At 35.6% G+C, this 25,057-nt stretch overlaps 1 protein-coding gene across 2 annotated transcripts in view; it reads right to left on the bottom strand.

The window, feature by feature from the left end:
• Positions 1-19,865, bottom strand: part of NSRP1 (nuclear speckle splicing regulatory protein 1) — a 53,888-nt gene extending 34,023 nt beyond the window's left edge. Inside the window, exons 1-2 of one of the 2 annotated variants that reach the window (XM_032428648.1) lie at positions 19,798-19,865; positions 18,516-18,609 (exon numbers count right to left, since the gene is read on the bottom strand). In XM_032428648.1, the coding sequence (XP_032284539.1) occupies positions 18,516-18,609; positions 19,798-19,817 (114 nt within the window). In that variant the 5' untranslated portion in view covers positions 19,818-19,865. Of the gene's footprint in view, positions 1-18,515; positions 18,610-19,340; positions 19,418-19,797 lie in introns of those variants that run through there. The other variant, XM_032428649.1, reaches the window with a different exon arrangement.
• Positions 19,866-25,057: the final 5,192 nt, after the last annotated feature.

Here is a 25,057-nt window from a genome sequence, read left to right as displayed (position 1 = left end):
CTTCAGAGCAGTGAATATCTACTTAGACAAGACCTCCAAAGCACAAACCATATAGGGGGAAATTGATTTGACTACATTTAAAAGAGAGAATTTATGCCCCATAAAGGATACTACATTATAGTCAATTCTAAGCTTAATAACACATTAGCTCTCGAATATTGGACTTATGTTTATATAGCTCTTAAATAACTGTTCCACGAGGCAATTCAGTTTGGTAAGACGACTGTTTAGTCCACATGGTCGTTCAGAAACCTAAGCTCTTTCTAGCTTGTTGCTCTGCTATCTTCTAGGGTATGAAGAAAGTTAGGTCAAGGCCTGAAACAATAAACCCAACCATCTTTCAACTTATAATAAGGAAAAAAAAGAAGTCCACATCAAAAAATTTTCGTTTGAACTATTGAAGTAGAAGTGCACATAATACTTCTGCCTATATCTGATTGACAAAATTAGTCACATGGTCTCAAATAGCTAATGATAAAGTTAAAAAATGTAATCTCTAATTAAGCAGCTATGTGCCCAGCTTTAACTGTTACTACAAAAGGGAAGAATAGATTTTGGTGAATTATTAGCAGTCTTTACCGTAAGGACAACAAAAAAAGTAACAGACTGAAAGACTTTCAATTTCTAAAACCAGCAAGGGATTACTATCTAAAATATATAAGGAACTCTTACAAATCATAAAAGAGACAGGAAATACAACAGAGAAGTGGTCAGTGGCTGTGAATGAGAAATTTGCAGAATAAGGAATGCCTAATAAACACATGAAGAGATAACTCAACTTCATTAATAATCAATGAAGTGCAAAATAAAACAACTAAGAATTGAAAAAATTATAAGGTGTTGGTGAAAAAATGGAGAAATAGTGACCACCAACAAAATGAAATTGAATGTAAACTGGTATAGTTATTCTAGGAAGTATTTGCCAGTACTTAGTGAAAAATTTATCTACATACTCCCTGATTCAGAAATCTCACTCCTGGATATATCCTCCAAAGGAACTCTTTGGTGGGACATGTATGAGAATGTTTTTTTTTTTTCTTTTTACAGTGCTGTTGTGGTAGGAGGAACAGAGGGTAACTTTAATGTTTATTTCTGAGGGAACAGGATGAGATAAAGTTGACACACACACATACTCTGTAGTTAGAATCAACTAGGTATACACACTGCAATGCAGTGTTGACTGAAAAAGATCTGTAATACAATGGTATTTACATATATAGAACACACACACTCAAAACAACACATATAAAAGGACACATAGTCAAGCATATCTATCAAATCAGGCTATGTTTAAAAGGGAATGGGAGAAGGGATTAGGGATGAAGAGGAAAACTAACGAAAAGAGCCTTGTCAGGCTGATAATGTAATTGTACCTTGAAATGAGGCGTATGACTAGCAATTCTCTGTATGTTTGAAAAGTTTACTGCGTATGTAACAGTTCTTTCCACTGCCAAAGAGATGTCTCCATTCCAGAAAGACATACACAGATACGAAAATACGAAAGATGCAGTTCTGAAATAATCTTCTGTTTTGTATGATAATTTCTCTATGATGAAAAGACAGCAGAAAGTGGGAGAAGCATAAAAAGTGTGTTTAAAGGAGGGTAATTTTGGACTGCTCATAAAAAAAGGTACAGTTCTTTAACACTCTGCAAGATACAGATTTAAGGAAAATAAACTCAGAACACGGTTTTTAATATTCTGTTGCATCAAAGAGTTGTAGAAAATATTTTATAAGATTTAGTGAAAACGTATTTACTATAATTAATGACCTCTTCCAATTATTACTTGATTCACTAATAAAACAAAAACTACATTTTATTCCACTTAGAAACACAAACTTATTTTCCAAAGGGACATCATTAACTATGTTGGTAATAACTAGCATGCTTATAATCAACAGTCAAGGTCTTGTTGTCCTCCCCACACAGGCAGATTTCAGTGAAATATACTTGGCAATGTATTTTTTTTTTTAAAGACAACCAACAGTTTGGCACCTAATATATAATCACAATGACCAAGTCAGGTGTGCAGCATCCCCAGTACAGACTTTATTAGAGTTCAGTTATAAATACACAATCTCTTGACACTGAAGATGTAGTTCTTGCAGATAAAGCCCAAAGGCAGGAAATGAATCTTCTCCCAAAAGCTGCTTCTTATCTTTAAAGTAACCTCAAATTATTACTAAACTAATAAAGTAATTTTGTTCCAGAAAGTGATCTGATCTATTTTATTTTAAGCTTTTGATAAATCCAAGAATGAGATGGGGGATTATTGCTTTTTGTCTCACTATATACACTGAAACACAACATGAAAATAAAGGAATAAAAATTTTAAATGATTTTTTATGGTAAAGTTGGAATAGGCAATAACAAAGCCTGTCAATAGATGAGGAAGCTGTGTATGGTTTCAGAAAAATAAAAAGTTAATTTTGTTATTTAATAGCAAATTTGGAAGTAAAGCTTTTACTATCTTCGAATTAGAAACTGTTAAAAAAAAATGAGTAAAAAAGGTACAATAAGATTGTATACAACCAAAAAAACAATTCAAAAATATACAGTTATTACTGCCTTCTTTATGGATTTTTTTCTAATATAATGGCCCTTAACTAATGGTCACAACCCAACATGAAGATCAAGATTCTATTAAAAAGCCAGGCTACCAAAATTATGACTGTCAAACACAACATAGGATGGAGATAGCACAAGAAAATTTCAGATGACTAACAATTAATGATTTAGTTTTACTGCACACACAGAAGATATTAGTTTTATTGCAGCAATCTGGGCACCATTCTTTTTTTTTTTGTAAAGATTTTATTTATTTATTTGACAGAGAGAGACACAGCGAGAGAGGGAACACAAGCAGGGGGAGTGGGAGAGGGAGAAGCAGGCTCCCCACGGAGCAGGGAGCCCAATCCGGGGCTCAATCCCAGGACCCCGGGATCATGACCTGAGCCGAAGGCAGACACTTACTGACTGGCCACCCAGGCGCCCCATGGGCACCATTCATTACACTTCCACTCTGTGCCATGCACTGTAGTAGGCATTTAATATCATAGCAATACAGGTACTATTTATTACACATCTATTCTATGCCATACACTGCACTAGGCATTTGAGGTACACTCTAATCCTTAAAATAAACTTTTAGTAGACCGTATTATAAAACAGAGGGTTTTTGTTGTTGTTGTTTTTAATGTGGAACTGAAACTGAGAGATTAAACAATTTGCCCAAGATCTTAAGCTAGGAAAACAATGCAAAGCTTCTGGTTTAAGGTGGCAAATTAATACATGCTGCAGCCTCCTCCACCTCCTCCTAATCCAAACCCTCAAAATAACAGACAGGAAATCCACAATCATGCTAGAAAACAAGAAGGGGTACTTTTAATGGACTGGAAACTTGAGGAAGATAAAAGGCGAGAAACCAAACTGCCCACAGAGACTGAATGCTAGAAAAGGTGGGAACCGTCCCCAGGATGCTACAAATTCTGAGGTAAGGGATAGAAAACCGGAAAAGACGGAAAGATTAACTGCAGTTTCTGCATTAGAAGCAGCAATTCGGGTGGATCTCTATATACTGCCTTTTATGGAAAAGGCAAATAACAGAGATTTCATTTCTGCCCTTAGTTGGAAAGAGTGAACACAGGAACTTGAGTAAGCCTGGTAAAATTTTAGAATACCAAGGATAAAGAGAAAAATCCTAAAACATCTGATAAAGGAAGTTGGAGTGCATATTACTTACAAAGAATTAGATTGATACCACACACTTCCATTTGCAGAGTGGATATAAAAGTAAAAGTATGATATTTAAAAGTCCTTTAGGAAAATAATTTTGAACTTGGAATTCTATATGTAACTAAACTATCTTTCAAGTGTGAAGGCAAAATAAAGACATATGCAGGTCTGCAAGGATTCATATTATTACCCACAGATACACTCTAAAAGAATTACTTGAGAATATACTTATTCAAGTACAAGACAAAGTAGCAGCATGAAGAAACCAACAGCAAAGAAACCAATAAATTCTAAATGATTCTTGCATTAAAAAAAGAGGATCAAAACAAAAATTATGAACTATTTTCTAAAAAAAAATGAGGTCACTAAAAAAACAAAGCTTGTGACATGCAAAGCAGGACTGTGGAAACATTTATAGCCATTAATAAGTTTCTTAGGAAAGAAAAATGACTTGCAGTCGAAGAATTTAAAAGAGAACGGACTAAGAATAAAGAAAGATTACAAGGGGACCCAGGGCTGGCTCAGTCAGTAGAGCATGTGACTCTTGATCTCAGGGTTCTAAATTGGAGCCCCATGCTGGGTGTAGAGGTTACTTAAAAATAAAATCTTAAAAAAAAAAAAAAAGATTACAAGGAAATAACAAAAAAGTAATATAATAGAAAACTAAAAGAGTGGATGATCAGTAATCAAAAAGCTGATTCTTCAGAAAGGTAATAAGTGATATAGGCAAACTTAAAGGCAAAAGGAGAGAAAACAAACTTCAGGAATAAAAACGAGACAGAATTACCAATTCAGACGAGATTTTTAGAAAACATTTTAACTATTATTGAAATTCTCTACAACAGGATTTGAATCCCTAGAAAAAAAATGAATGATTACTTAGGAAAATATAAATGGCCAACATTAGTTGAAAAGTAGATATCTGAACAGATTAAAAAAAAAGAAATGCAAATAGTCAAGGACAAAATGCAAATATATCACTTTGCATTTTAAAGAACGTATTCTCTCTGTTAACTACTCTAAGGCAGAGGTTCTTAAATATTTTGGTCTCAGGACCTTTTTAAATACTTTTAAAAATTACTGAGGACCCAGAAAGCTTTTGCTTGCTTGTATGGGTCATCCTATCAATATTTACCATATTAGATATTAAAACAGAAAATTTTATTATTAATTCACTGAAAAATAACTATAAATCCATTCATGCTAACAACATTCTTATGAAAAATAAATGTACTTTACAAATAAATTTAGTAAGAGTGCCAGTGTTTTATATTTTGGTGCATCTCTTTAATAAAGATTGCTAGATTCTCAAATTTGCTGTGTTCAATTTGTTGCAATTCATTTGTAATGCAGCCTCTGGAAAACCCCACTGTACACTTGTGAGAAAAACAACAGTAAAAAAGGGCAAATAATGTTTTATTATTATAAAAATAGTCTGACTTTGCAGACCTCATGAAAGGATCTTGGGGATCCCTAGGAGACTCCATATTACAACTTATAAAGTTCTGGAGTGGTGATGATTGCACCACAATGTGAATATACCTAACGGTGCACCTATAAATGTTTAAATGGTAAATTTTATGTTATGTATATTTTGCCACAATAAAAAAAACAGAAAATAAAACCCAGCTGCACATATAAAAGAATAAATACACCAAGACCAAGAGGGTTTATTCTAGTATTTAAAGAGTGGTTTCACTTTAGAAAAATCTACCAATGTAATTCACTGTAGTAACAGATGTTGAAAAAATGTGATAAAATTCAATGCAAATGCCTAATAAAAATTTTTAGCATTCTAGATTATTGGTCAACTTCCACTAATTTATCCTGTGTTAACAAACATCATCAAAATCTCATGGCTTACAGCACAAAGGTTTATTTCTTGCTCATGCTACGTGTCCATTATGGATGGCTTACAGGTCCATACTGTCTTCATTCCAGGCTGAAAGCAGTCCCTATCTGTAACATGTTATTCATGTGGCAGGGCGGAAAAGCAATGGCTAAATCATGAGATGGCTCTGAAAGCTTCTGCTCAGATACAGCTTATCAGTTTCACTCACATTCCACTGGTTAAACAAGTCTCATGGATAAGCTTAGTATCAAGGGCAGAAAGTATATTCTCTCACAGGGAGGAGCATTTGATAGAACTCTGCAGAGATGGACCCAGTAGACAGGATTACTTGTAAACGAGAAGATTTAGAAATGATATACCTACAGCAAAGCGCAACTTCTCCAATTTGAAAAAGGGTATTTACCTTGAACCTAGAGCAAACATAACTACTGCTATATAACAGCAATAAATACTGAGAAAAATATAACAATAAATTTAAAAGATCCCAACCAAGCATATGAGCTATGAAGTCAATTAACTATGTGATCTTAGGCAAGTTAAATTCTCTGCCCATTTCCTCAACTGTAAAATGAAGATGACAACATCCTATTTCAATGATTCTACAACATATTTTTTCACATTTTAATGTCTCAGAAACTGACGACATCTTAAAAATAATAGCTGTCACCCAGGAGGCAATAATGATGTTCCAAATGAAAACTTTCCACTGACACTTTCTGAAATCAAGAAAGCATCACTAACAAAGCATCTTAGGTTTAACAAAATATGGTAATATTTAGTGTTATTGTGATGATTACATGAATTAATTCATATAAAACACTTAAGAGCAATGGCTAACAGATAGCAAGTGCTCAATAAATACTATTTTTTCTTATTCTTTATCCTACCATATATCAAACCCGATTATAATGCTAGAGTAACTGAAATAAAACTGCACTGGAACAGGATTAGAGAAAGAAATCAATGGAACAGAACAGTCTAGAGAAACAGACCCACATATTTATGGGAATTTAAAATACAGTAAATGAGCCATTTTACATCACTGGGAAAGGCACAGAACAGTTCTCAGTCCTATTATACTCAATACCCTTCTTTTATAAGGCCCTTTATCTATATTGAAATGAAACACACAGATAATAAACTTTCTACACACAATTTTTATAAAAATTATATATATATTCCTTTTTTGTGCAGTTTTGGATATACACATATATACATCCATAAAGAACTATAAAGAATAAAGGGAAGTAACTTATAATGGAATAATATAAACTGTATTTCTATACGTAAATGCATAAGCACATTAGAAAACAGTAAGTATCAAAGTATCATTCTACCATGTAGACTCACTGTAATCACCATTAATGCTACAGATACAAATGCTGACTGCAGAACTGGTGACAGTGACCTGATTTTCTTAAATGGTGAACTCTTTGTAAGTTCTTCCCTCCCCCCGCCCCCAGTAAAGTTCTAAACAAAATAAGATATAATCTTCCCTCGATCTACAAGACGGTCATATTAGGGGAAATTTTAGCATTCATTTTGCCATGCAAAAACAATACTTTTTAAAAAGTATTTAAAATTTTATTTTATGAAAATTTAATAAAAATAAAATGTATAAAACATATTTTGTGTTTATGTGCAAAAAGAACTTCAGCCTAGCCTCACAAAATTATAAACAGTTTTTCATTTATATAAATGTTCAGAGGGATCTTACCTATATGGATGGGGTTCATGAGATGCAGAATATCTACATCCCCTGGCCCACATCAAAAACTGGTGTAATACTCTCAAAATCATCAATAAGCAAAAGCCACTCCAAAAATTTCCTAGTGCTCCTCTGGAAGTAGTGATACAGCCACTGAAAACCCTTGGAAGAGACTCTTCAAAAAAATATTCTGGACAACTGGATACCCACTTTGTTGAAAATTAAGCCCCATCTACTCAAAATATTCCTAAGTCACCGGAAGACAGAACTATGTAATTTCATATGGTAAAAACCATGTCTCAACATAACTTCTATTTGTATTCCTTTTCCAACTAGTAAACAGGATGAACTCTTTGAAGTCTCTTATCTCTGCCAGTCCCCCAACTAACCTCTTTTCTGTTGCTTCTGAAATCCATTCTCTCAAATTTTTAAAATTCCATTATAAACAACCTACCTCTCAAAGGGAGTACATTATAATGTTTAAAAGCATGGACTTTGGAATCAGGCAGATCTTCTGGATTCAAAAATCTTATTATTACCTAGGTACTCTGTGTGATAATAGACCAATTTACTTCTTGTTATCTTAGCTGTATAATCTCTTCTTTTCCTTTAGCTTCTTCCCTTCCAGCTTAAACATGCATAAATCATCTCTATCCTAAGAAAACAACAAAAAGGAAAATTCTACCAACTCTACTATTATTCCTTCAAGTTATCGTCTCCATCTCTTCTCTCTCTTTCCTGTCAAATTCCTTCAAAATAAGACCACAAATGAAATCAAATGAGTTAATGGTCAGATAATAAAACAATAAAAGGGATGGAAAGGGAGACTGCAGAGCTAAGAAAACCTATTAAGGACTGAAACAATTATTAGAGATAATAAATAAATTAGAAACAGCAAAAAACAGGAAAGACATAACTGCAATACTCACAAAGGTTTAAGATAATAATGGTTAATTCAGAGAAAAAAGACAAAAATTGAGTCATTTCCCCAAATATCTGTTTAACTCTCTTATCCTACCTGGCTTTATTTTTTCTTGGTCCTTGTCACCTTCTAAATTAACATGTAATTTACTTATCTGATTAACTATTTATCACCTCTCTTCCTCCCACTAGAATGTAAGTGCCACAGGGCATGGCTTTGTTTTCTTTCACTGGCCCAGAACAGGAATCACTAAATATTTGAGTGAAATAATGAATAAATGCACAACAATATGAAACACAAAGATGATCCTCCCAAAAGAACCTAGCAAATGGATCAGAAAAAGTATTCTGATACAATGACAGCAAATTTCTGTGAAATGAAGAAAAAACTAGGTATTTAGATAAAAAGCGACAATTCATTCCAGGAAAAAATATTTCAAAATAATTTGCACCAAAACACACTGAACTTAAAGAATAAAAAGAAAATACCCACTAGTTGTCCAAGCCAATAAAAAAGTAAGTCATCTAGAAGAGAGACTTAAAAAAAAAAAAATACGGTATTGTACTTCCTCACAAGAACATTCAATTATCAGGGAAAATGACTAATGTCTACAGGGTTTTGAAATAAATTGTTATTCTAGCAATAGTACACCCATTCAAATACTTACGTGATAAAAGCAATAAGCAATTATTCCTTAATAATTAAGAACTTAGGAAACAATGCCCCTATGAGCATATGCTGAAAAACTACTCAACAATGAAATTAAGCCAAAGACCTCAGAAATGGAATGCACTGGTAAAAAGACTACCGAGTGTACCAAATCAGATAAAAAACAAATCAAATATTCTAGGAATACAAGGATGGCTTAACTTCAAAAAACTAGAGAAATAATAAAAAATAAATTCATGTTAATCGATGCTAAAAAGATTAAAATTTAATACTTATTTATAATAAAAATTCTTAGTAAACTAGAAACAGTACCAAAAACTTACAGCTCGAACATCACAATTATAAAACTTTATAAACAACTCCCATTAAAGTCAGATGTGTAACAAGAATGTTTCTATCATTGTTTTCTATTTAGCACTATATTGTAGTTTCTATGGACTGCAATAACACGCACACACATAATCACAGAAGAATAAGAAATACCAGTGAAAAGAACTAAAAAGAGACAAACTCAAAAGAAATCATCAAGCTATGAGATCTATATAGGAACTAGAATTAAATCCACAAAAAAACCAGAAGCACTCATAGGTACTAGTAATAACTCACAAAAAATTCCCTTACACAGTAACAACAAGGGCTATAAGATACCTACATAAATCTAATAAAAGATGCGTGTGACCTTAATCAAAGAAATTTTCCAATTGTACTAAAGGCTATATAAAACACCTGAACAAATAAAGACATATACTATCTTCATAAATGAAAAGACTAAAATATCAAAATATCAATTCTCTTCTAAGCTAACCTATAAAACCAATCAAGTCCAATAGAAATTCCTAGTTTTTTCTACGTGTACCTGAAGGTGATACTAAAATTCACTTACGTGACCTAAGGCATTTATTTATTTATTTATTCATTCATTTGAGAGAGAGAGACACGATGCGGGGCTCGATCCCACCCAACCCAAGGCAATTTTAAAGAATCAAATAGGGCAGGATAGTGGAAAAGAGGATGAAAAGAATAGCAAGACAATGAATGACTTTGCAGGTCAAAACTAAGGATTCTGGTCTCCATCCCAAGAGCAATGGGAAGTCAATAGTGATTTTAAAACCAGTAAGATGACTCTCTGAAGTGTGCAAAAATGTACTGGAGAGGCTTCAAAGATAACCTAGGAAGTCACTGAAAATGGCAGAGTATGGACCAACAAAACTTTTCTTTTTAACACTGGCAAAAAAATGTCAGAATCAGTTTTTTCAGAACTCTGGAAATTAACTAACAGCTTAAAAGAGTCTAGGGAGCATTTATTCAAGAACAGCTGAATCTCAGTAAGAACTCTGTGACACTTTACTTTCCCTATTTCCATCATCCCCTCCCTAGTGCCATGGTAGCCTAAAAACAACAGCCCACAATCACGGCAGAAACCAGCAGTCTAGCAGCCACGAGAGAAGGCAGAATGGGGTTAGAGATCCTTCAAAACCCCTATCCCAGAGAATTATTATTGGACCTGTCTGGTGGTTCCCTGAAGACACACCACTCACGGGGCTGCCTTTATTTGACTTGACAGAGCGCCAAAGTAAAACAGCCTTTTCCCTGGGGGTGTCTGTCAAAAACAATCATAGACAATTGCTGAACATCAGGGCTGCCTGCAGCAGTGCATAACAGTTTTAACAGTTGGGGAAAACAATAGGCTAACCAAGAAGCTTAAGAAGAAGAGTTGAGAAATAAGATGTTCAATAGGGGGCTTTGAAAGCTCCCCCATATTCTGAGGGATCATGAAGTCCACATGCATACAAAGACATCTGTGCCTGATCAGGAAAGACCTGAGGAGGTCCTTAGCTCTCACAACTGACCCTGAGGCTCTGCAGAAACAAGAAGTGAAGGCTAAGGCAAAGTTGTAAAATGCCTGGTGGTATCCTGTAGACAGGCCCAACATGCATACAGAGTCCCTGGGCAGACTGGAGACTTATTAGTTAAAAGTATTTAAAGAAATCTCTGTCAAATCATTAGCTAACCACTAAGCTAACCAAGCAACGCCTTCAGTGGCCACACACAACAAAAAATATATAAACCTTAAGAATTAGTTCAGAAAAGTCACTACATAAAAAACAAAAACAACAAAAAAACAGCAAACAACAACAACAACAGAAACAAAAAACCAATAAACCTTGGAAAGAGGAAAGGCTCTGGTTTCCAGAGTTGCCACACTGTAGTATTTTAAACTTGCAGTTCCCAACCAAAAATAAAGATACATGCAAAGAAACAAGAATGATCCATACACAGAATGCGTTCAAAGAATAAAGGAAACCACATCTAAAGAACTGAAGTCTGAGAACAATGTCTCATCAAACAGAATACCAATAAAGAGACAGAAATTATAAAACAAAACGAAAAACTCTGAAGTTAGAAAATACAATAATGCTTATGCATTATATCTCAGACCAAAGATTTTTAAAAAGTCGCCCATGTGCCAACATAAGTAAATCTGGCTAAAAATGCATAGATTTAAACATAGATTCACAAATCAATTTTACACATCTACAAGGACTCATGATTAATACCATCATTTCCTTCCTAAAAAAGGTAAAAAAAAATTCCTGCTCCATCTCATCTTCATCATCTGGGTTCTCTCAGCTACTTCTCTAATGTTCCCATCCTACCGGAAGATAAAATAAGAATAGAAAATTCTCAGGGCACCTGGCTGGCTCAGTCAGTAGAGCATGTGACTCTTGACCTAGGGACTCTTGATCTAAGCCCACAATGGGGGAAGAGCTTACTTAAAATATAAATAATAGAATTGTCATCTCTCCCACTGCTAACAGAATGCCATCATTTAATGCTGTCTTTTTCTCTCCTCTTGCATTTTCTTTTTTTTTAAGATTTTATTTATTTATTTGAGAGAGACAGAGATAGTGACAGAGATAGTGAGAGACAGCGCAAATGGGGAAGAGAGGGAGAAGCAGGCTCCCTGCCAAGCAGGGAGCCCAACACGGGGCTCGATCCCAGGACCCTGGGATCATGACCTGAGCCAAAGGCAGATGCTTAATTGACTGAGCCACCCAGGCGCCCAGTCCTCTTGCATTTTCTTATGCTTCTGTTTCACTTGTAGACAGCAAGTCTAGGGATGCATTTTTAGCAAAACTGCACAACTACTTTAAATCCCTCACTGCCTATATTGCTGCTAGATATATTCAGTATCATGAATTTACCAGAAATTCATTTTAGTAGTATGAGAAAAGTGTAAAAAATTCTTAGTCATCATTAAAATAATATAAATTTCCTGCCATTTTCATACACAATATGCTTTGTCATGTTTACATAAAACTGTCATTTTAGCTATACCAGACTATAACTAGAGAAATAGAAAATTATGATTATAACTGATGAAAAACCACAATTGAAACTTTATTAGTTCAGATGTACTATTATGTTGAGATAGATTAATATTTTAACTTTTTCTTACCATTAGCAAACCAAACCGGCTTTCAAGTAAAATAAGATTAGCTTCTTCATACAGACCTATGAAGACTACTTTTCTAGAAAATGCTTTTGAAAAATTGGAATTAAAGTGGAGAAAGATTAAAAAATAGTGAAAGCACTGAAAGTGTACTACGTAACCCAGTTACTAATGTTTCTAACTCCAAGAATATACAATTATGGGTATCTTTTTTTATTTTTATTTTTATTTTTATTTTTAAAGATTTTATTTATTTATCTGAGAGAGAATGGGAGACAAAAAGCATGAGAGGGGGAGGATCAGAGGGAGAAGCAGACTCCCCGCTGAGCAGGGAGCCCGATGTGGGACTCGATCCCGGGACTCCAGGATCATGACCTGAGCCGAAGGCAGTCGCTTAACCAACTGAGCCACCCAGGCGCCCCATATGGATATCTTTTTTTAAAGCACTCATTTCCTTCTGTTCTTCGAAATTACAATAATAATATGTATGATTTTTTTTAAAATAAAAAAAACACGTGCCGTCATTCAAAAAAATAACGGGTTTCATTTATTTTACTTTTTTTTTTTAAAAAAGATTTTATTTATTTGAGAGAGAGAGAGACAGAGCATGAGCAGGGGGGAGGAGACAGAGAGAGGGTGAAGCAGACTCCCTGCTGAGCAGGGAGCCCGATGATGCGGGGCTTGATCCCAGGACCCTGAGATCAAGACCTGAGCTGAAGGCAGACGCTTAACCGACTGAGTCACCCAGGCGCCCCTCATTTATTTTTCTATTTATATATGCACGTATAGCTTTCTATAACCATATATATTCAATTTTGTATTCTGCTTATTTCACCTTACTTCATGCTTTTAAGTAGTTCTAATACTCACTGTCTCATTATGCCTTCTATCAGATGAAATGTGTTATTTCCTTTTATATTTTAACATGATTTAAAATCTAAGTATCTTATGGGAAATGCTTATCAAATTCACCATTAATTTTTTTTAAATATATTTTTTCAATTATGAAACTATTGTGGAAAATTTGGAAACCACATAAATATGTAAAAAACAACCATTCATTAGTACACTACACAAAGACAACTACCATTAATATTCTGAAATGCATTCTTTTTTCCTTTGATTTTATCTATAACGATTTTGTACATATATCACACCACACTTAGCCATACTTTTTTTTTTCAAGATTTTATTTATTGATTTGACAGAGAGAGACACAGCGAGAGAGGGAACACAAGTAGGGGGAGTGGAAGAAGCAGGCTTACTGCTGAGTAGGGAGACCGATGCAGGCTTGATCCCAGGACCCTGGGATCATGACCTGAGCCGAAGGCAGACGCTTAACAACTGAGCCACCCAGGCGCCCCTAGCCATACTTTTATTGTAGAAAGCTGGACTGGTTCTAAATTTTTGCTTTCATAAACAAAGATTTTTGAATACCTATGAATCTTTAATACAAATTTCTGATAATTTTAAGAGAGAATTTTAGAAGGGAAAATACAGGCAGTTATTCTTTGATTGATACACTTAACTTTTAAAGGATTGATACAAATTGCAAAACCACTTTCCAAAAAGGGGCATCAATTTACACTAACACAAGTGTGAGCGCCCATTTCACCAAAACCTTGCCATTACCATTTTCTAAAAGTATTCGCTAATATAGTAAAAATGGCAGCTCACTGTTGGCCTAATTTACATTTCTTAAATATACTATGATGAAATATCTTTAAGGTCTATCAGATATTTCTATTTCTTCTACATTTGTCTATAAATGTGTTTTCCTCATTTTTCTGAGTATTCGTGTTTTCATAAATGCTTTACATCTTACGAAAATGAATGCTTAACCTATAAAAGGACTATACCATGGCTTCTGAGAGACTCAAAGTGCAATTTATTATCATCCACCATTTTCTGACATTTTTGATACATTTATGAAAAACTAAGTTAATAAACATTTGCTATCTAGTTTAATTTAATACTTCTGTGAAGAGATCAAAGAGTCCTGTATCTTTATCCAACCTGAAAATTGTTGCTTTTGGATAAAGACACAAAACTGCATCAACTTTCAGGTTGTATTGATCATACTTCTTCATAGCATTATGAATTACTGTGCAAAATAGGATCTTACAAGAATACTGTCTAGAAATAAGCATTTCAATTGCCACAATTAAAGGGAAAAGTCACTGTGCTCTGCAAAATGAGCAAGCATTTAGTAGTGAGAACTATCTAAAAGGAAGTTCCTCATTTAACCTGTCATACAACATCTATTTTAGTCACTGACCATCTTGTAACATTTGTGAAACACTACTGGTTATCACAAGTACTTCTGAGAACTGTGTGAAACACTACTGGTTATCACAAGTACTTCTGAGAACTGTGTAGACCACGGGTCAGCAAGTTGCAGCCAAATCTAGCCCCCTCTCTTTTTGTAAATGAAGTTTTATTAGAATACATTAATTAGTCATGCTCATTCATTTACATATTGTCTAAAGGAGGCTTTCACACCGTGAGAGCAAAGTTCAATAGCTGGCCTGCAAAGCCCAAACATCTATTACCTGGCTCTTTACAATACAGACAACTAAAACACCCGAGTAAATACTAATTTTACTCGTAGTACACGTATCAGCATAGATATCCAGATCCTAACTCATAGAGCTCATACTCTAGTACAGTGACAAGACGTGTATGAAAATAACTTACAACACAAGGTATAAAAAGCTAAGTGCTAAGAAAAGGAGAGTGACAGAAAAAGGATGAGATTGCTTCCACTGGGGAAAATGAAGGAAGCAGCTTCTGCAATGGGCTTTGAAGAATGGGGAGACGTCTAGTGTGATGAAAAGCTGAGTTGCGAAAAACTACACTCTGCACAGAGGAGCACAGTTAGGAAAAAATGCTAATAAGCATTTTGAAGCCAAAGCATAGTGAAGGCTTTCAATGTCAGGACTAGCAATTTGGATTTTAAATACAATTAGGTTCAAAAGCAAGGGAGTTACAAGTGAATAGAACTGTGCTTGAAAAATATCAATCTTGTCAACATTATTTCAAATTAATTTAACGGGACAGATGATAAGGAAACTAGTTACAAAGCTATTAAAATAATCTAAGTAATGAGGGTGGTGGCAATGAGACTGGAAGAGGATACACTGGAAAAAATGGAATAAACACATTACTATCATAGCAAAACCACTCAAACACTTATGATTAGACAGCAGCATTTGGATACAATATAAACCTCTTACTCACATAGGGTAAAAACTCCCATCTCCTCTACCTTTGAACAAACTATTTCTTTTTCTTTTTTAAAAGATTTTATTTATTAGGGTGCCTGGGTGGCTCAGTCGTTAAGCGTCTGCCTTCGGCTCAGGTCATGGTCCCAGAGTCCTGGGATCGAGCCCTGTGTTGGGCTCCCTGCTCAGCGGGAAGCCTGCTTCTCCCTCTCCCACTCTCCCTGCTTGTGTTCCCTCTCTCGCTGTGTCTCTCTCTGTCAAATAAATAAAATCTTTAAAAAAAAAAAAAAGATTTTATTTATTTATTTGACAGAGAGAGCAGGAGCACAAGCAGGGGGAGTGGGAGAGGGAGAAGCAGGCTTCCAGCTGAGCAGGGAGCCTGATGCAGGGCTCGATCCCAGGACCCTGGCATCATGACCTGAGCCACCCAGGTGCCCCAAAACTAATTATTTCTATTAAGTTCTGATAATTTTTAAAAGAGGAACTATTTAAATACCACTTTCCCACTTTTAAACTTACTCTGAATATAAGCACATATTAAAATTGAATTCATTTGCTAGGGCCCCATCTGCTGGACCACTGGAAGAAAAGTCTGATCTTAAATTTGGGTTCTTAAATGCTTCTGAACTGCTGTAAATAACAATGGATTTGCTTTGTAGCAGCTCTTCTCCTTGTATATAATGCCCTCTTTAGGAAGAGAACCATAAAATATCTTTCTCTATATTTTCCAAAGCACCAATAATTTTACTGTTGCTTAAATTGTTGATTAATTTTTAAATAAGAGGTTTTGTATTCAAACCTCAAATATTTAAATACACTTAACTAAAGAATTTACTTCTCAGTATGAAAATAAGCTGGAATTCATCAGACTGATCTTTTTATTGGTAAGACGTTATACTACACTAAAAAACAGTTTTGTTCATTAAGAACTAAGCTGCAGCTTTCTTGTCAGTTGGCTTCTGGCTGAGCTCTACCAGTGGAAAACAAAGATGATATATTGGAAGGTGGGAGAAAGGGAATAAAAGTATTCCTCTCTGCTTTTTTCTCTACCTACTTAAGACATTAATGTTTCCAGTGCCTTCAGCTCCATCTGGAAGACTAGTTCCCAGGTAACCCTATCCCTTGGCCACCAAGACCTATATCCTACCTGTATCCCTCCATTTATCACTACTTGCTCTTACTACTGCTGATCTCTGGGCTGCTTCACCATCCTCCTTTTGGCTTCTTAAGTCTTCTATTACTTATGTAGCCAATTCTCTGCATTAAAGTCCCTGTATGTAAAAGAAGGGGAGAAGGAAGGAAGGGAGGGAGGGAAGGAGGGACAGACGGAAGGAAGAAAAAGCAAAATGGCCTAGCCCTAGGTTTTCTAGCTCTAGTGTATCCACTGTCCACCAGCCTCATTTCACAATGGAAAAGAAAGAGCAATAATGTGCGTAAACTTTCTAGTTCACTTGTGTACACCCATCCTTCTCAAATATTTCGCTTTGTTATTACATGGGATGCCAGGATATGAAACTACAGAGTAAGCATGTCCACGGTAGGTGATTTTAAAAAAATAAATATTTATATTTAAAACAAATGACGAGGGTGCTGTCAGTTCAATGGAGAATAGTCTTCAACAAATGGGATGTTGGGACAACTGGATATCCCTATGCAAATAATAAAGTAGGACCCCTACCCCATACCCTATACAAAAATTAACTCAAAATGGATCACAGACCTAAATTTAAGAGGTAAAACTACAACACAGGCGCAAATCTTTGTGACACTGGATTAAGCAGTGGTTTCTTAGGTAAGACACCAAAGCGTAGTAACCTATGAAAAAAAAATAGACTTTCTCAAAATTGAATTTTTGTGCTTCAAAGGATATTATCAAGAAAGTAAAGACAACGCACAGAATGGGAGAAAATATTTACAAATTATATCTAATAAGGGACTTGTATCTAGAATATATAAAGAAATTTTACAACTTGTAAAAGGACAAATAATCCGATTTTAAAACAGGCAAATGAATAGACATTTCTCCAAAGATGATACATAAATGGCCAACATCACTGGCCACTGGGGAAATGCAAATCAAAATCATAACGTGATAGTGGTCTGGGGCAGAATACAGGGAAGTAGACTGCATCTCGAGCCAATTTCTTCAAAAGAAGGAAAGCAAAAAGCAAAGAAGTATCAAATATGTTCAATAACCTACCTATGCCATTATAAAATTAGTAAAAACTGAAAGAGAAGCTATCTTTCTTCCAGAACAAAGGAAGTACCAGATTAACAGATGCAAAACTCTTTTAGAAATACAGAAAATTACTCAAGTATTAGATAAGCATACATTTGGGGTTGTTTCTGCTATAAGGTAAAATTTCCAAGAACACACAACATTTGTCTCTCTTGCGGCAATGTATACCCCAATTCCCTATGTTTCACAGGAAAACATTGTTTTGGCTGCTAAAATAGAAAATATTCATATTAGATATTACTGTAGTACTATCAATGGTAACTTCAAGCACTACCATAATTATAAGCAATTACATTTAGCAGACAATTAATAACCACAAAAGTAGTCTTAGAAGATACTACTTTGCTAATAAAAATTTCTAGGCAATTGGTGACATCTTAATAGCTCATTTTCAGGGATCTTTACACTAACAATTTTGTCACATCAGTATTAGCTATCTAAAACAACTTTGTATAACTGCTTAGAAATAACTGAAATTCACAACTTCAAAAAAAAAAATCTTAGATTACCCACGTACCACTTAAGAAGAAAAAAAAAATCAGTGAGAAATCTTTCTTTAAATACTCCTTTTGATAATTCTGTAAATTATAATATACTCCAGATAACACTGTAATGACAAATAACTAAGGCAAGCAAAGACATCAAATTCACAAGTTCAATTTAAAAAATTATATTTCCAACAATGCAATAGAAAAACATAGGTTCCCTTACCTCATCATCATCATCAGAATCATTCCCAAACACTGATGGTTTTTGCAAAACAGGGTGCAACTGCTGTGCTTTCTTTGGCAAAATAAGCCCATACCTGCATTTTTTTTTTTTTGAAATAGAAATTACACCATTATATTTAAATGTTAAAAAATAATACATTCACTACCTCTTCCAGATGAAGCTACCAAGTCAAAACATGTCATATAGCTTATGAACACATAACAAACATTGTTTCTGCTTTTCAGTGATCTCAAAATTCTAATGTCCATTAAGATTTTATAAGTATTACTTTTAAGCAATTATTTGCAGGCAAGGGCCAAACTCAAATACCATTTTAATCAAAGAAGTAATTGAAGACTTCAGAAATGTTTTGGATGGTGAAATAATAATAGTAATGTTTTAGAAAGAACATGTTAGTGGAAAGCTCAGTTTGTGCCCACTAAAAATTAGAAACCACTCTAAATTATCCGTGTGGTCGAACAAGAAAATAGCTATTTTTTCTTTGTCCCTACTGGGTACTTACATAGTTTTAAATAAGTTACTGGATTATGTCACCCACGAAAAATTTTTATAAGACACATTAACTGAGAAATCCAAGTAGCCATGGGACAAATGCCCATTACACCCTATTGAGCTCATCTGCTCTGTCTTGGAGCATCTCAGAGAACGATCATCAGACCCAACTCATTTGGTTTCTTACGTTTTGGCCTTTAAAATGCCGAGATCATGGGAAGTAAAGATTACACACCGAAGGTAAAACTTCTAAGAACACACAACATTTGTCTCTCTTGCGGCAATGTATACCCCAATTCCCTATATGCCTACCCTTTTCTGTGGCTTCTCAGCACAACATTCCTAAAACAAGAAGGGAGGGCGGGAATCAGAACTTGAGCAGCCAAGAACAAGGCCCTCTAAGGAAGCCAGGAAGTCTCTCTTCTCATTGCCCATGAAAGCATCCAACCAGGGAGAAACTCAAGCGCGGGGTAGGAAGCAAGACTGAGGGGCCTCAGACCGAGCTTTTGGAAAATAGAAAAGTCTCGCTCTCTGCCCCTCAGCCTAACTTCCTTTATTTCCTCACAAGTTTCTCCCTCAAACTTCGGGCTTCCATCCTGGAAAATGTGTGGGGGAGGGGAATATATTCCTCAGGATCTCTCGCTTTTTCCCGTCTCTATCCCTGACGACACAAGCCCCTTCACTTCCAGCGCACTTTTACTCCTCGGCCAAAGACAAAGTCGCCGTAATTTTCCATTCCCAGCCTGACCCTAACTCCCGGATCACTCACTGCCTGCCCGGAATCGCCATCTTGCTCCCGTCTCCGCTGAACGTGGCCGACGCCGACGTGACGCCGACGCAGACGCCGACGTCCTCACGTAAACTCTCGCGCGGATTTGGGAGGCTTGGAATACTTGCAGCGGCGGAGAGTCGCTCTTTTGAGTTGCTTTGCGGTGTAGGGAGCGGAGTCCTACGGCCTTCGGCTTTGTTTGGGAACCAACTAGCTGTCTTGAAATTAATGGGAAGAAAGGAATGACAGAATTCTAGGCCAGTAGTTCCCAAAGTGTGGAGCTAACCCCGGGAATCTGTTAAAAATGTAAATTCTGTGGCCCTTTCCCACACCTACTGCATCTGAAACCCCAGCAATCTGAATTTTAAAGAACCCTCCAGGTAACTCTGGTCATCACTCAAGTTTGAAAAACACGACCCTAAGGCTATCGATTTTTTTTTCCGCCGAGGTATTCAGTGTGAGTATACCTGGCTCGGGGTAACTTGGCAGAAGATGAAAACCTGTACGTTAATACTGGACCTGTGCTCATTGGACGAAATAATTAATAAAACATCGTGGTAATACTGGGTATAGAAATCAAAATCACATATGATCTATGTATACTTTTAAATCTAGTCACATTCCGTCTGTTCCTTCACTAGCACTTGGCCCATTTCAAACTAGTCTTACAGCAGCCAAAGATACTTTTTCAGTTACTGACAGAAGGATGTTAAAATTTCCAAATATAATTGTGGATCTATTTCTCCTTTTAATTTTGTCAGTTTTGTTTCTCATATTTTGAAGTTATGTTATTAGGTATATAAACATTTAGGACTGTTAGGTCCTCTTGCATTGATCTGTATACCATTAAATGATTCTCTTATTTCTCTTAATGTACTTTATCTGATATTAACACAGCCAGTTTTGATTGTTAGCATAGTATATCTTTTTCCATCCTTTTACTTTTAACCTATTTTAATCTATTTGTGTCTTTATATTCAAAGTGGATCCCATGTTGATAGTATATAATTGGGTCTTGCTTTTTTTGTCTAATATGACGATTTCTTTTATTAGGGTGTTTAGAACATTTTCATTAAAGTGATTATGAGTATAGTTGCAGTTTTTCTATTTCCCCATCTGTTCTTTGTTCTCTAACCCTCCCTGCTTTTTCTGCCCTCTTTTGGATTAATCAAGAAATTTTTATGATTTAGCCTAAGATTTTTATGATGCAACCTCTTTGTTGGCTTATTAACCATATATATATTTTTTAAGGTGTTGCTTTGGAGTTTTTCATTTACATCTTTATCTCAGTCCGTCTTCAAGTAAGAATATACTTCTTTATGTATAGTTAAAAAACCTTACAAAAATACACTTCCATTTTCCCTCTCTTAGACTTTGTTACTATTTTCACACATTTTACTTCTATGTTATAAACACATAATAAATTGTTATTTTTGCTTTAAGCAATTATCTTTCAAAAACATTTTTAAAATAAGAGAAATATTATGTTTACCCACATATTTACCATCTCTGTGTAGGTCAGATTTCTATCTAGTACAGCCGTTCTTTTTTTTTAAAGGGGGGAGGGGCAGAGGAAGGGAAAGCAAGAGAATCTTAAGTAGGCTCCACACCCAGTGCAGTGGAGCCCATTGTGGGTTCAATATCATGACCCTGAGATCATGACCCAGCCAAAATCCAGAGTCAGATGCTTAACCGACTGAGCCACCCACGCACCCCAAGCCATTCTTTTTCAAACAGCTTTATTGGTATATAATTCACATACCATGCAATTCACCAATTTAAAGTGTATAATTCAGTGGTTTTTAATACATTCAGAGAGTTGTACTACCATCACCACAATCAATTTTAGAATGCTTTTAATGCCCAAGAAAAGCGTATATCCATCAGTCAATCATTTTACCCCAGACCCTTTGACTCTAGGTAACCAGTAATCTACTTCTGTCTTTTTAGACTTGTAGTGCTATCCGTTTTTGCTCCATGTACTTTGAAACTCTGTTATTAGATGTATAAATATTTAAGATTGCTATGACTTAATTAATTGAGACCTATTTTTCATTATGAAATGACCTTCTTTATCATGGTAATATTCTTTGCTCTGAAATCTACTTTGTGTGCTATTATTATGGTCACTCCAGCCACTCTTTTGACATTAACTCCAGGGAAAGTGAAAAGATATTCAGAAAAGGAAAATAATTGTAATTTACTACATGGCTAAGCCCTAAATAACATACATAGTCATGATAATGCAAACGCCGAATATCAATCTATTCTAATTTAAATTACAATGTAATATATTGAAATGAATGGAGGAATGGGAAATGTTTATGTGTTTGTGTGTGTGAACACACATACTGGGGAAGAAGCTAAATCTTTGTAATGCATACCGAGAGGCTAATAAATATTGCTTAAATCAGGGGGAAAAAAAGTGTAGCCACACAGCATGTTATTTCACACTATGGAGGTACATGTCAAAATGAAAGCCAAAATAGGGATTGGGAAACTTTTTATGCCAAGGGTCAGACAGTCGATATTTAGGTTTTGTGGGTCTTAGGGTCTTAGTAGCTGTGGTAGCTACTCAACTATGCCCTTGTAGTGCAAAAGCAGTCATAAACAATTGGGCATGGCCTTTCCTTCCCTTTCCTTTCCTTTTCCCTTTCCTTTCCCTTCCCGTCCCTTTTGTTTCCCTTTTTCTTCCTTCCTTCCTTCCTTCCTTCCTTCCTTCCTTCCTTCCTTCCTTCCTTCCTTCCTTCCTATCAAATAAACTCTACACCACATGTGGGGCTTGAACTCAGGACCCTGAGAACAAGAGTCACTTGCTCCAGTGACTGAGCCAGCCAAGCACCGCTGGGCATGGCTTTTCTAATAAAACTTTATCATAGTAGGCAGCTGGCTGGATTTAGCCCGTGGGCTGTGTATTAATTCCTGAGCTAAAGGAATTGAAATAGTTGACTTAGAAGTAAGAAAAATAGGGGTGAGGAGGGACTGAGAAATTCTCTGGTCTTAAAAGATCTTGTATAACAGGATGACTCTTTAAACTATATGTTATTTTGCTTAAAATAAAAAAGAATCAATAAAGGGTAAAAATAAAGCCCCCCTGCCAAGACTGCCTCTTGCTTAAAGAGACTGAATGCGGAATTAGTTACACAAAATTACCCAGCTCAATATGCTATATATAATGTGAGCTTTTGAATTGGTGTATTGAACCCTGTATTCTCCCATTGCCTTTGGGATGTTGCAGTGAAGCAATTGTGAGATTTTCCCAAAGGTAGAAGGCTGATTTCTCAGATGCAGTGTTTCAGAGAGTTCAAGTTCTTCAGACACTCGGCAGAGTTTGCAGCAATGGTGGTACCGCAGCAGTGAATCAGAGACACAGAGAAGCCTCCTAACATTTTGAACCCAAGTTTGGGAACTTTAATTGAAGGTGCTAAAAGGACAGAAGCAGGGTAAGCCAATAAAAGATGGTATCATCACCACCATATTCTTGACTGTTAACACAACAGAGAATTCTGACTATCTTAGACTTTCAGAAACAAGACCTCAAGAACAGAGCAGTTGACTAGAATTGGATCCAAGGCAATTGTAGTGTCCTCAGCATCCAAGCTAATGGATCTTCCATTTAATCTTTTGACATTAATGTTACTTATGTTACTTCCTCTTTCAGTCTCTGCTGCTTTTTGTACCCTCCCTGCCTTTTTGTGCATTCTTGTCCCAAACCAACTACCCGTTCTCTAAACTTTTTCTCTACCAACAGTTTCTGCTAACTTGTACTGTCTGGAAGGCAGTTTGCTTTAATTTAAGGCCTGGCATGACACTTTTGGCCTCTCTAAACACTTACTATCCTTCTAGACACTGCTCCTATTGCTGTTTCCCAGTTTGGTTTATCCATGGTTTAGTTACTCTCAATATTAGGCCATTTCACAAATTGGTCTCCCTTTGGCAAGGAGTCAACCCTAATTCAAAAAGCTGTGGCTGGAGAGTTAGGGTCACATAGAACAAAATATGGCCACCAAGAGGTGCTTTACTAGTTGTGGTCTGTGGGCAAGATAAGCTAAGCCCAGGCAGTAGATTGAGGAAAGGTAAAATAGAGTTAACGACTAGGAGACGGAACAACCTCTGAGGGTAATTACCATGCCTAAGGACTAGGAAATAGGCAATATTTAATTAATTTATATTATCTATTGAGAGAGGTCTTTACAGTGTATTCAATAAACTTCTATCTCCTTTAAATTAAAAAAAAAAAAAGAAAGAAGAAAATGGTCTGGATGGTCGACACCATGCAGTGTCCTTGTTACCTATAAGCTACAGGAAAGAGAGCCAAGAAAAAATCTAATCAAGTCTAAGCTTCTGAAATATATGTCACTATAGGTAATTCATTCTATTCAGATTATTCAAATCAATCTATCCAATAAATAGATTTAAATATAAATCTGTCTCTAAATTTTTGTCAAGTATAAATAACATCCTCTTCACTAAAGTAAGCTCCTGGTGTTAAGGACTAATATTTTACTTGAATGATGGTTAAATAAATCCAATTAATCTTTCTTGTTGGTTGCTAAATTTTAAAGTAGTTTCCACAAGACTGATAGCATGGTCGTTAGCCTGATAAAGGTTGAAAAGTGTTAGTGAGATGTCTGAGGTGCTGGCAAAAATTAGGAAAGATGGATGCTAGGCCCCCCTGCTTCTTGCTAGCTGTTTTGACCTAGGTAACTCACTGTTTGAGCCTATGTCCTCGCTTATAAAGTGAGGATAATGATATTAGACTGACTACCTTATAGGTTATTGGGAGGATCAAATGAGCTTGTGTGTGAAAATACTTCAAACGAGTTAAAATCCATGCAAATGTATGATATCTGTTCTCAAGCTACATGCCATTTAGTTAACTTAATTCCCGTGATAATGGTTAAGAAGTTAGCATTCTGCAAAAATGTCCTCTCCTCACTGCCTAAAATGCCATTTGTATGCACAGTGAACTCTGTAAGCTTGTTCTGAAGCCATCAGGGTATGTGACTATCAGTTTAATATCTTCAAGAACATTGTTCCTAGAAATGTTGTTGCAAATGCCCTGAAAAGCCCTCTTCCAAATATGAAATAGGCTTATAGGTTAAAACTGGGCATCCAGGAGATGAGGACTGGTAATAACACTGCCATCTTATCAGAAAAGGTTAAGAAGGGGCCTCCAATCTCAAATTATAAGATGTTTGGAACACATCACATTTTGTCAACCAAATAAAGAAAATGAAGTTTAATTTCCCAAATTTTT

Source organism: Phoca vitulina, unplaced genomic scaffold (genome assembly GCF_004348235.1).
Source record: "Phoca vitulina isolate PV1807 unplaced genomic scaffold, GSC_HSeal_1.0 scaffold40, whole genome shotgun sequence".
In the NCBI taxonomy this organism is placed as follows: domain Eukaryota; kingdom Metazoa; phylum Chordata; class Mammalia; order Carnivora; family Phocidae; genus Phoca; species Phoca vitulina.
The sequence above is the reverse complement of the archived record's forward strand: the minus strand, read 5'-3'. Positions and strand labels throughout refer to the sequence as shown.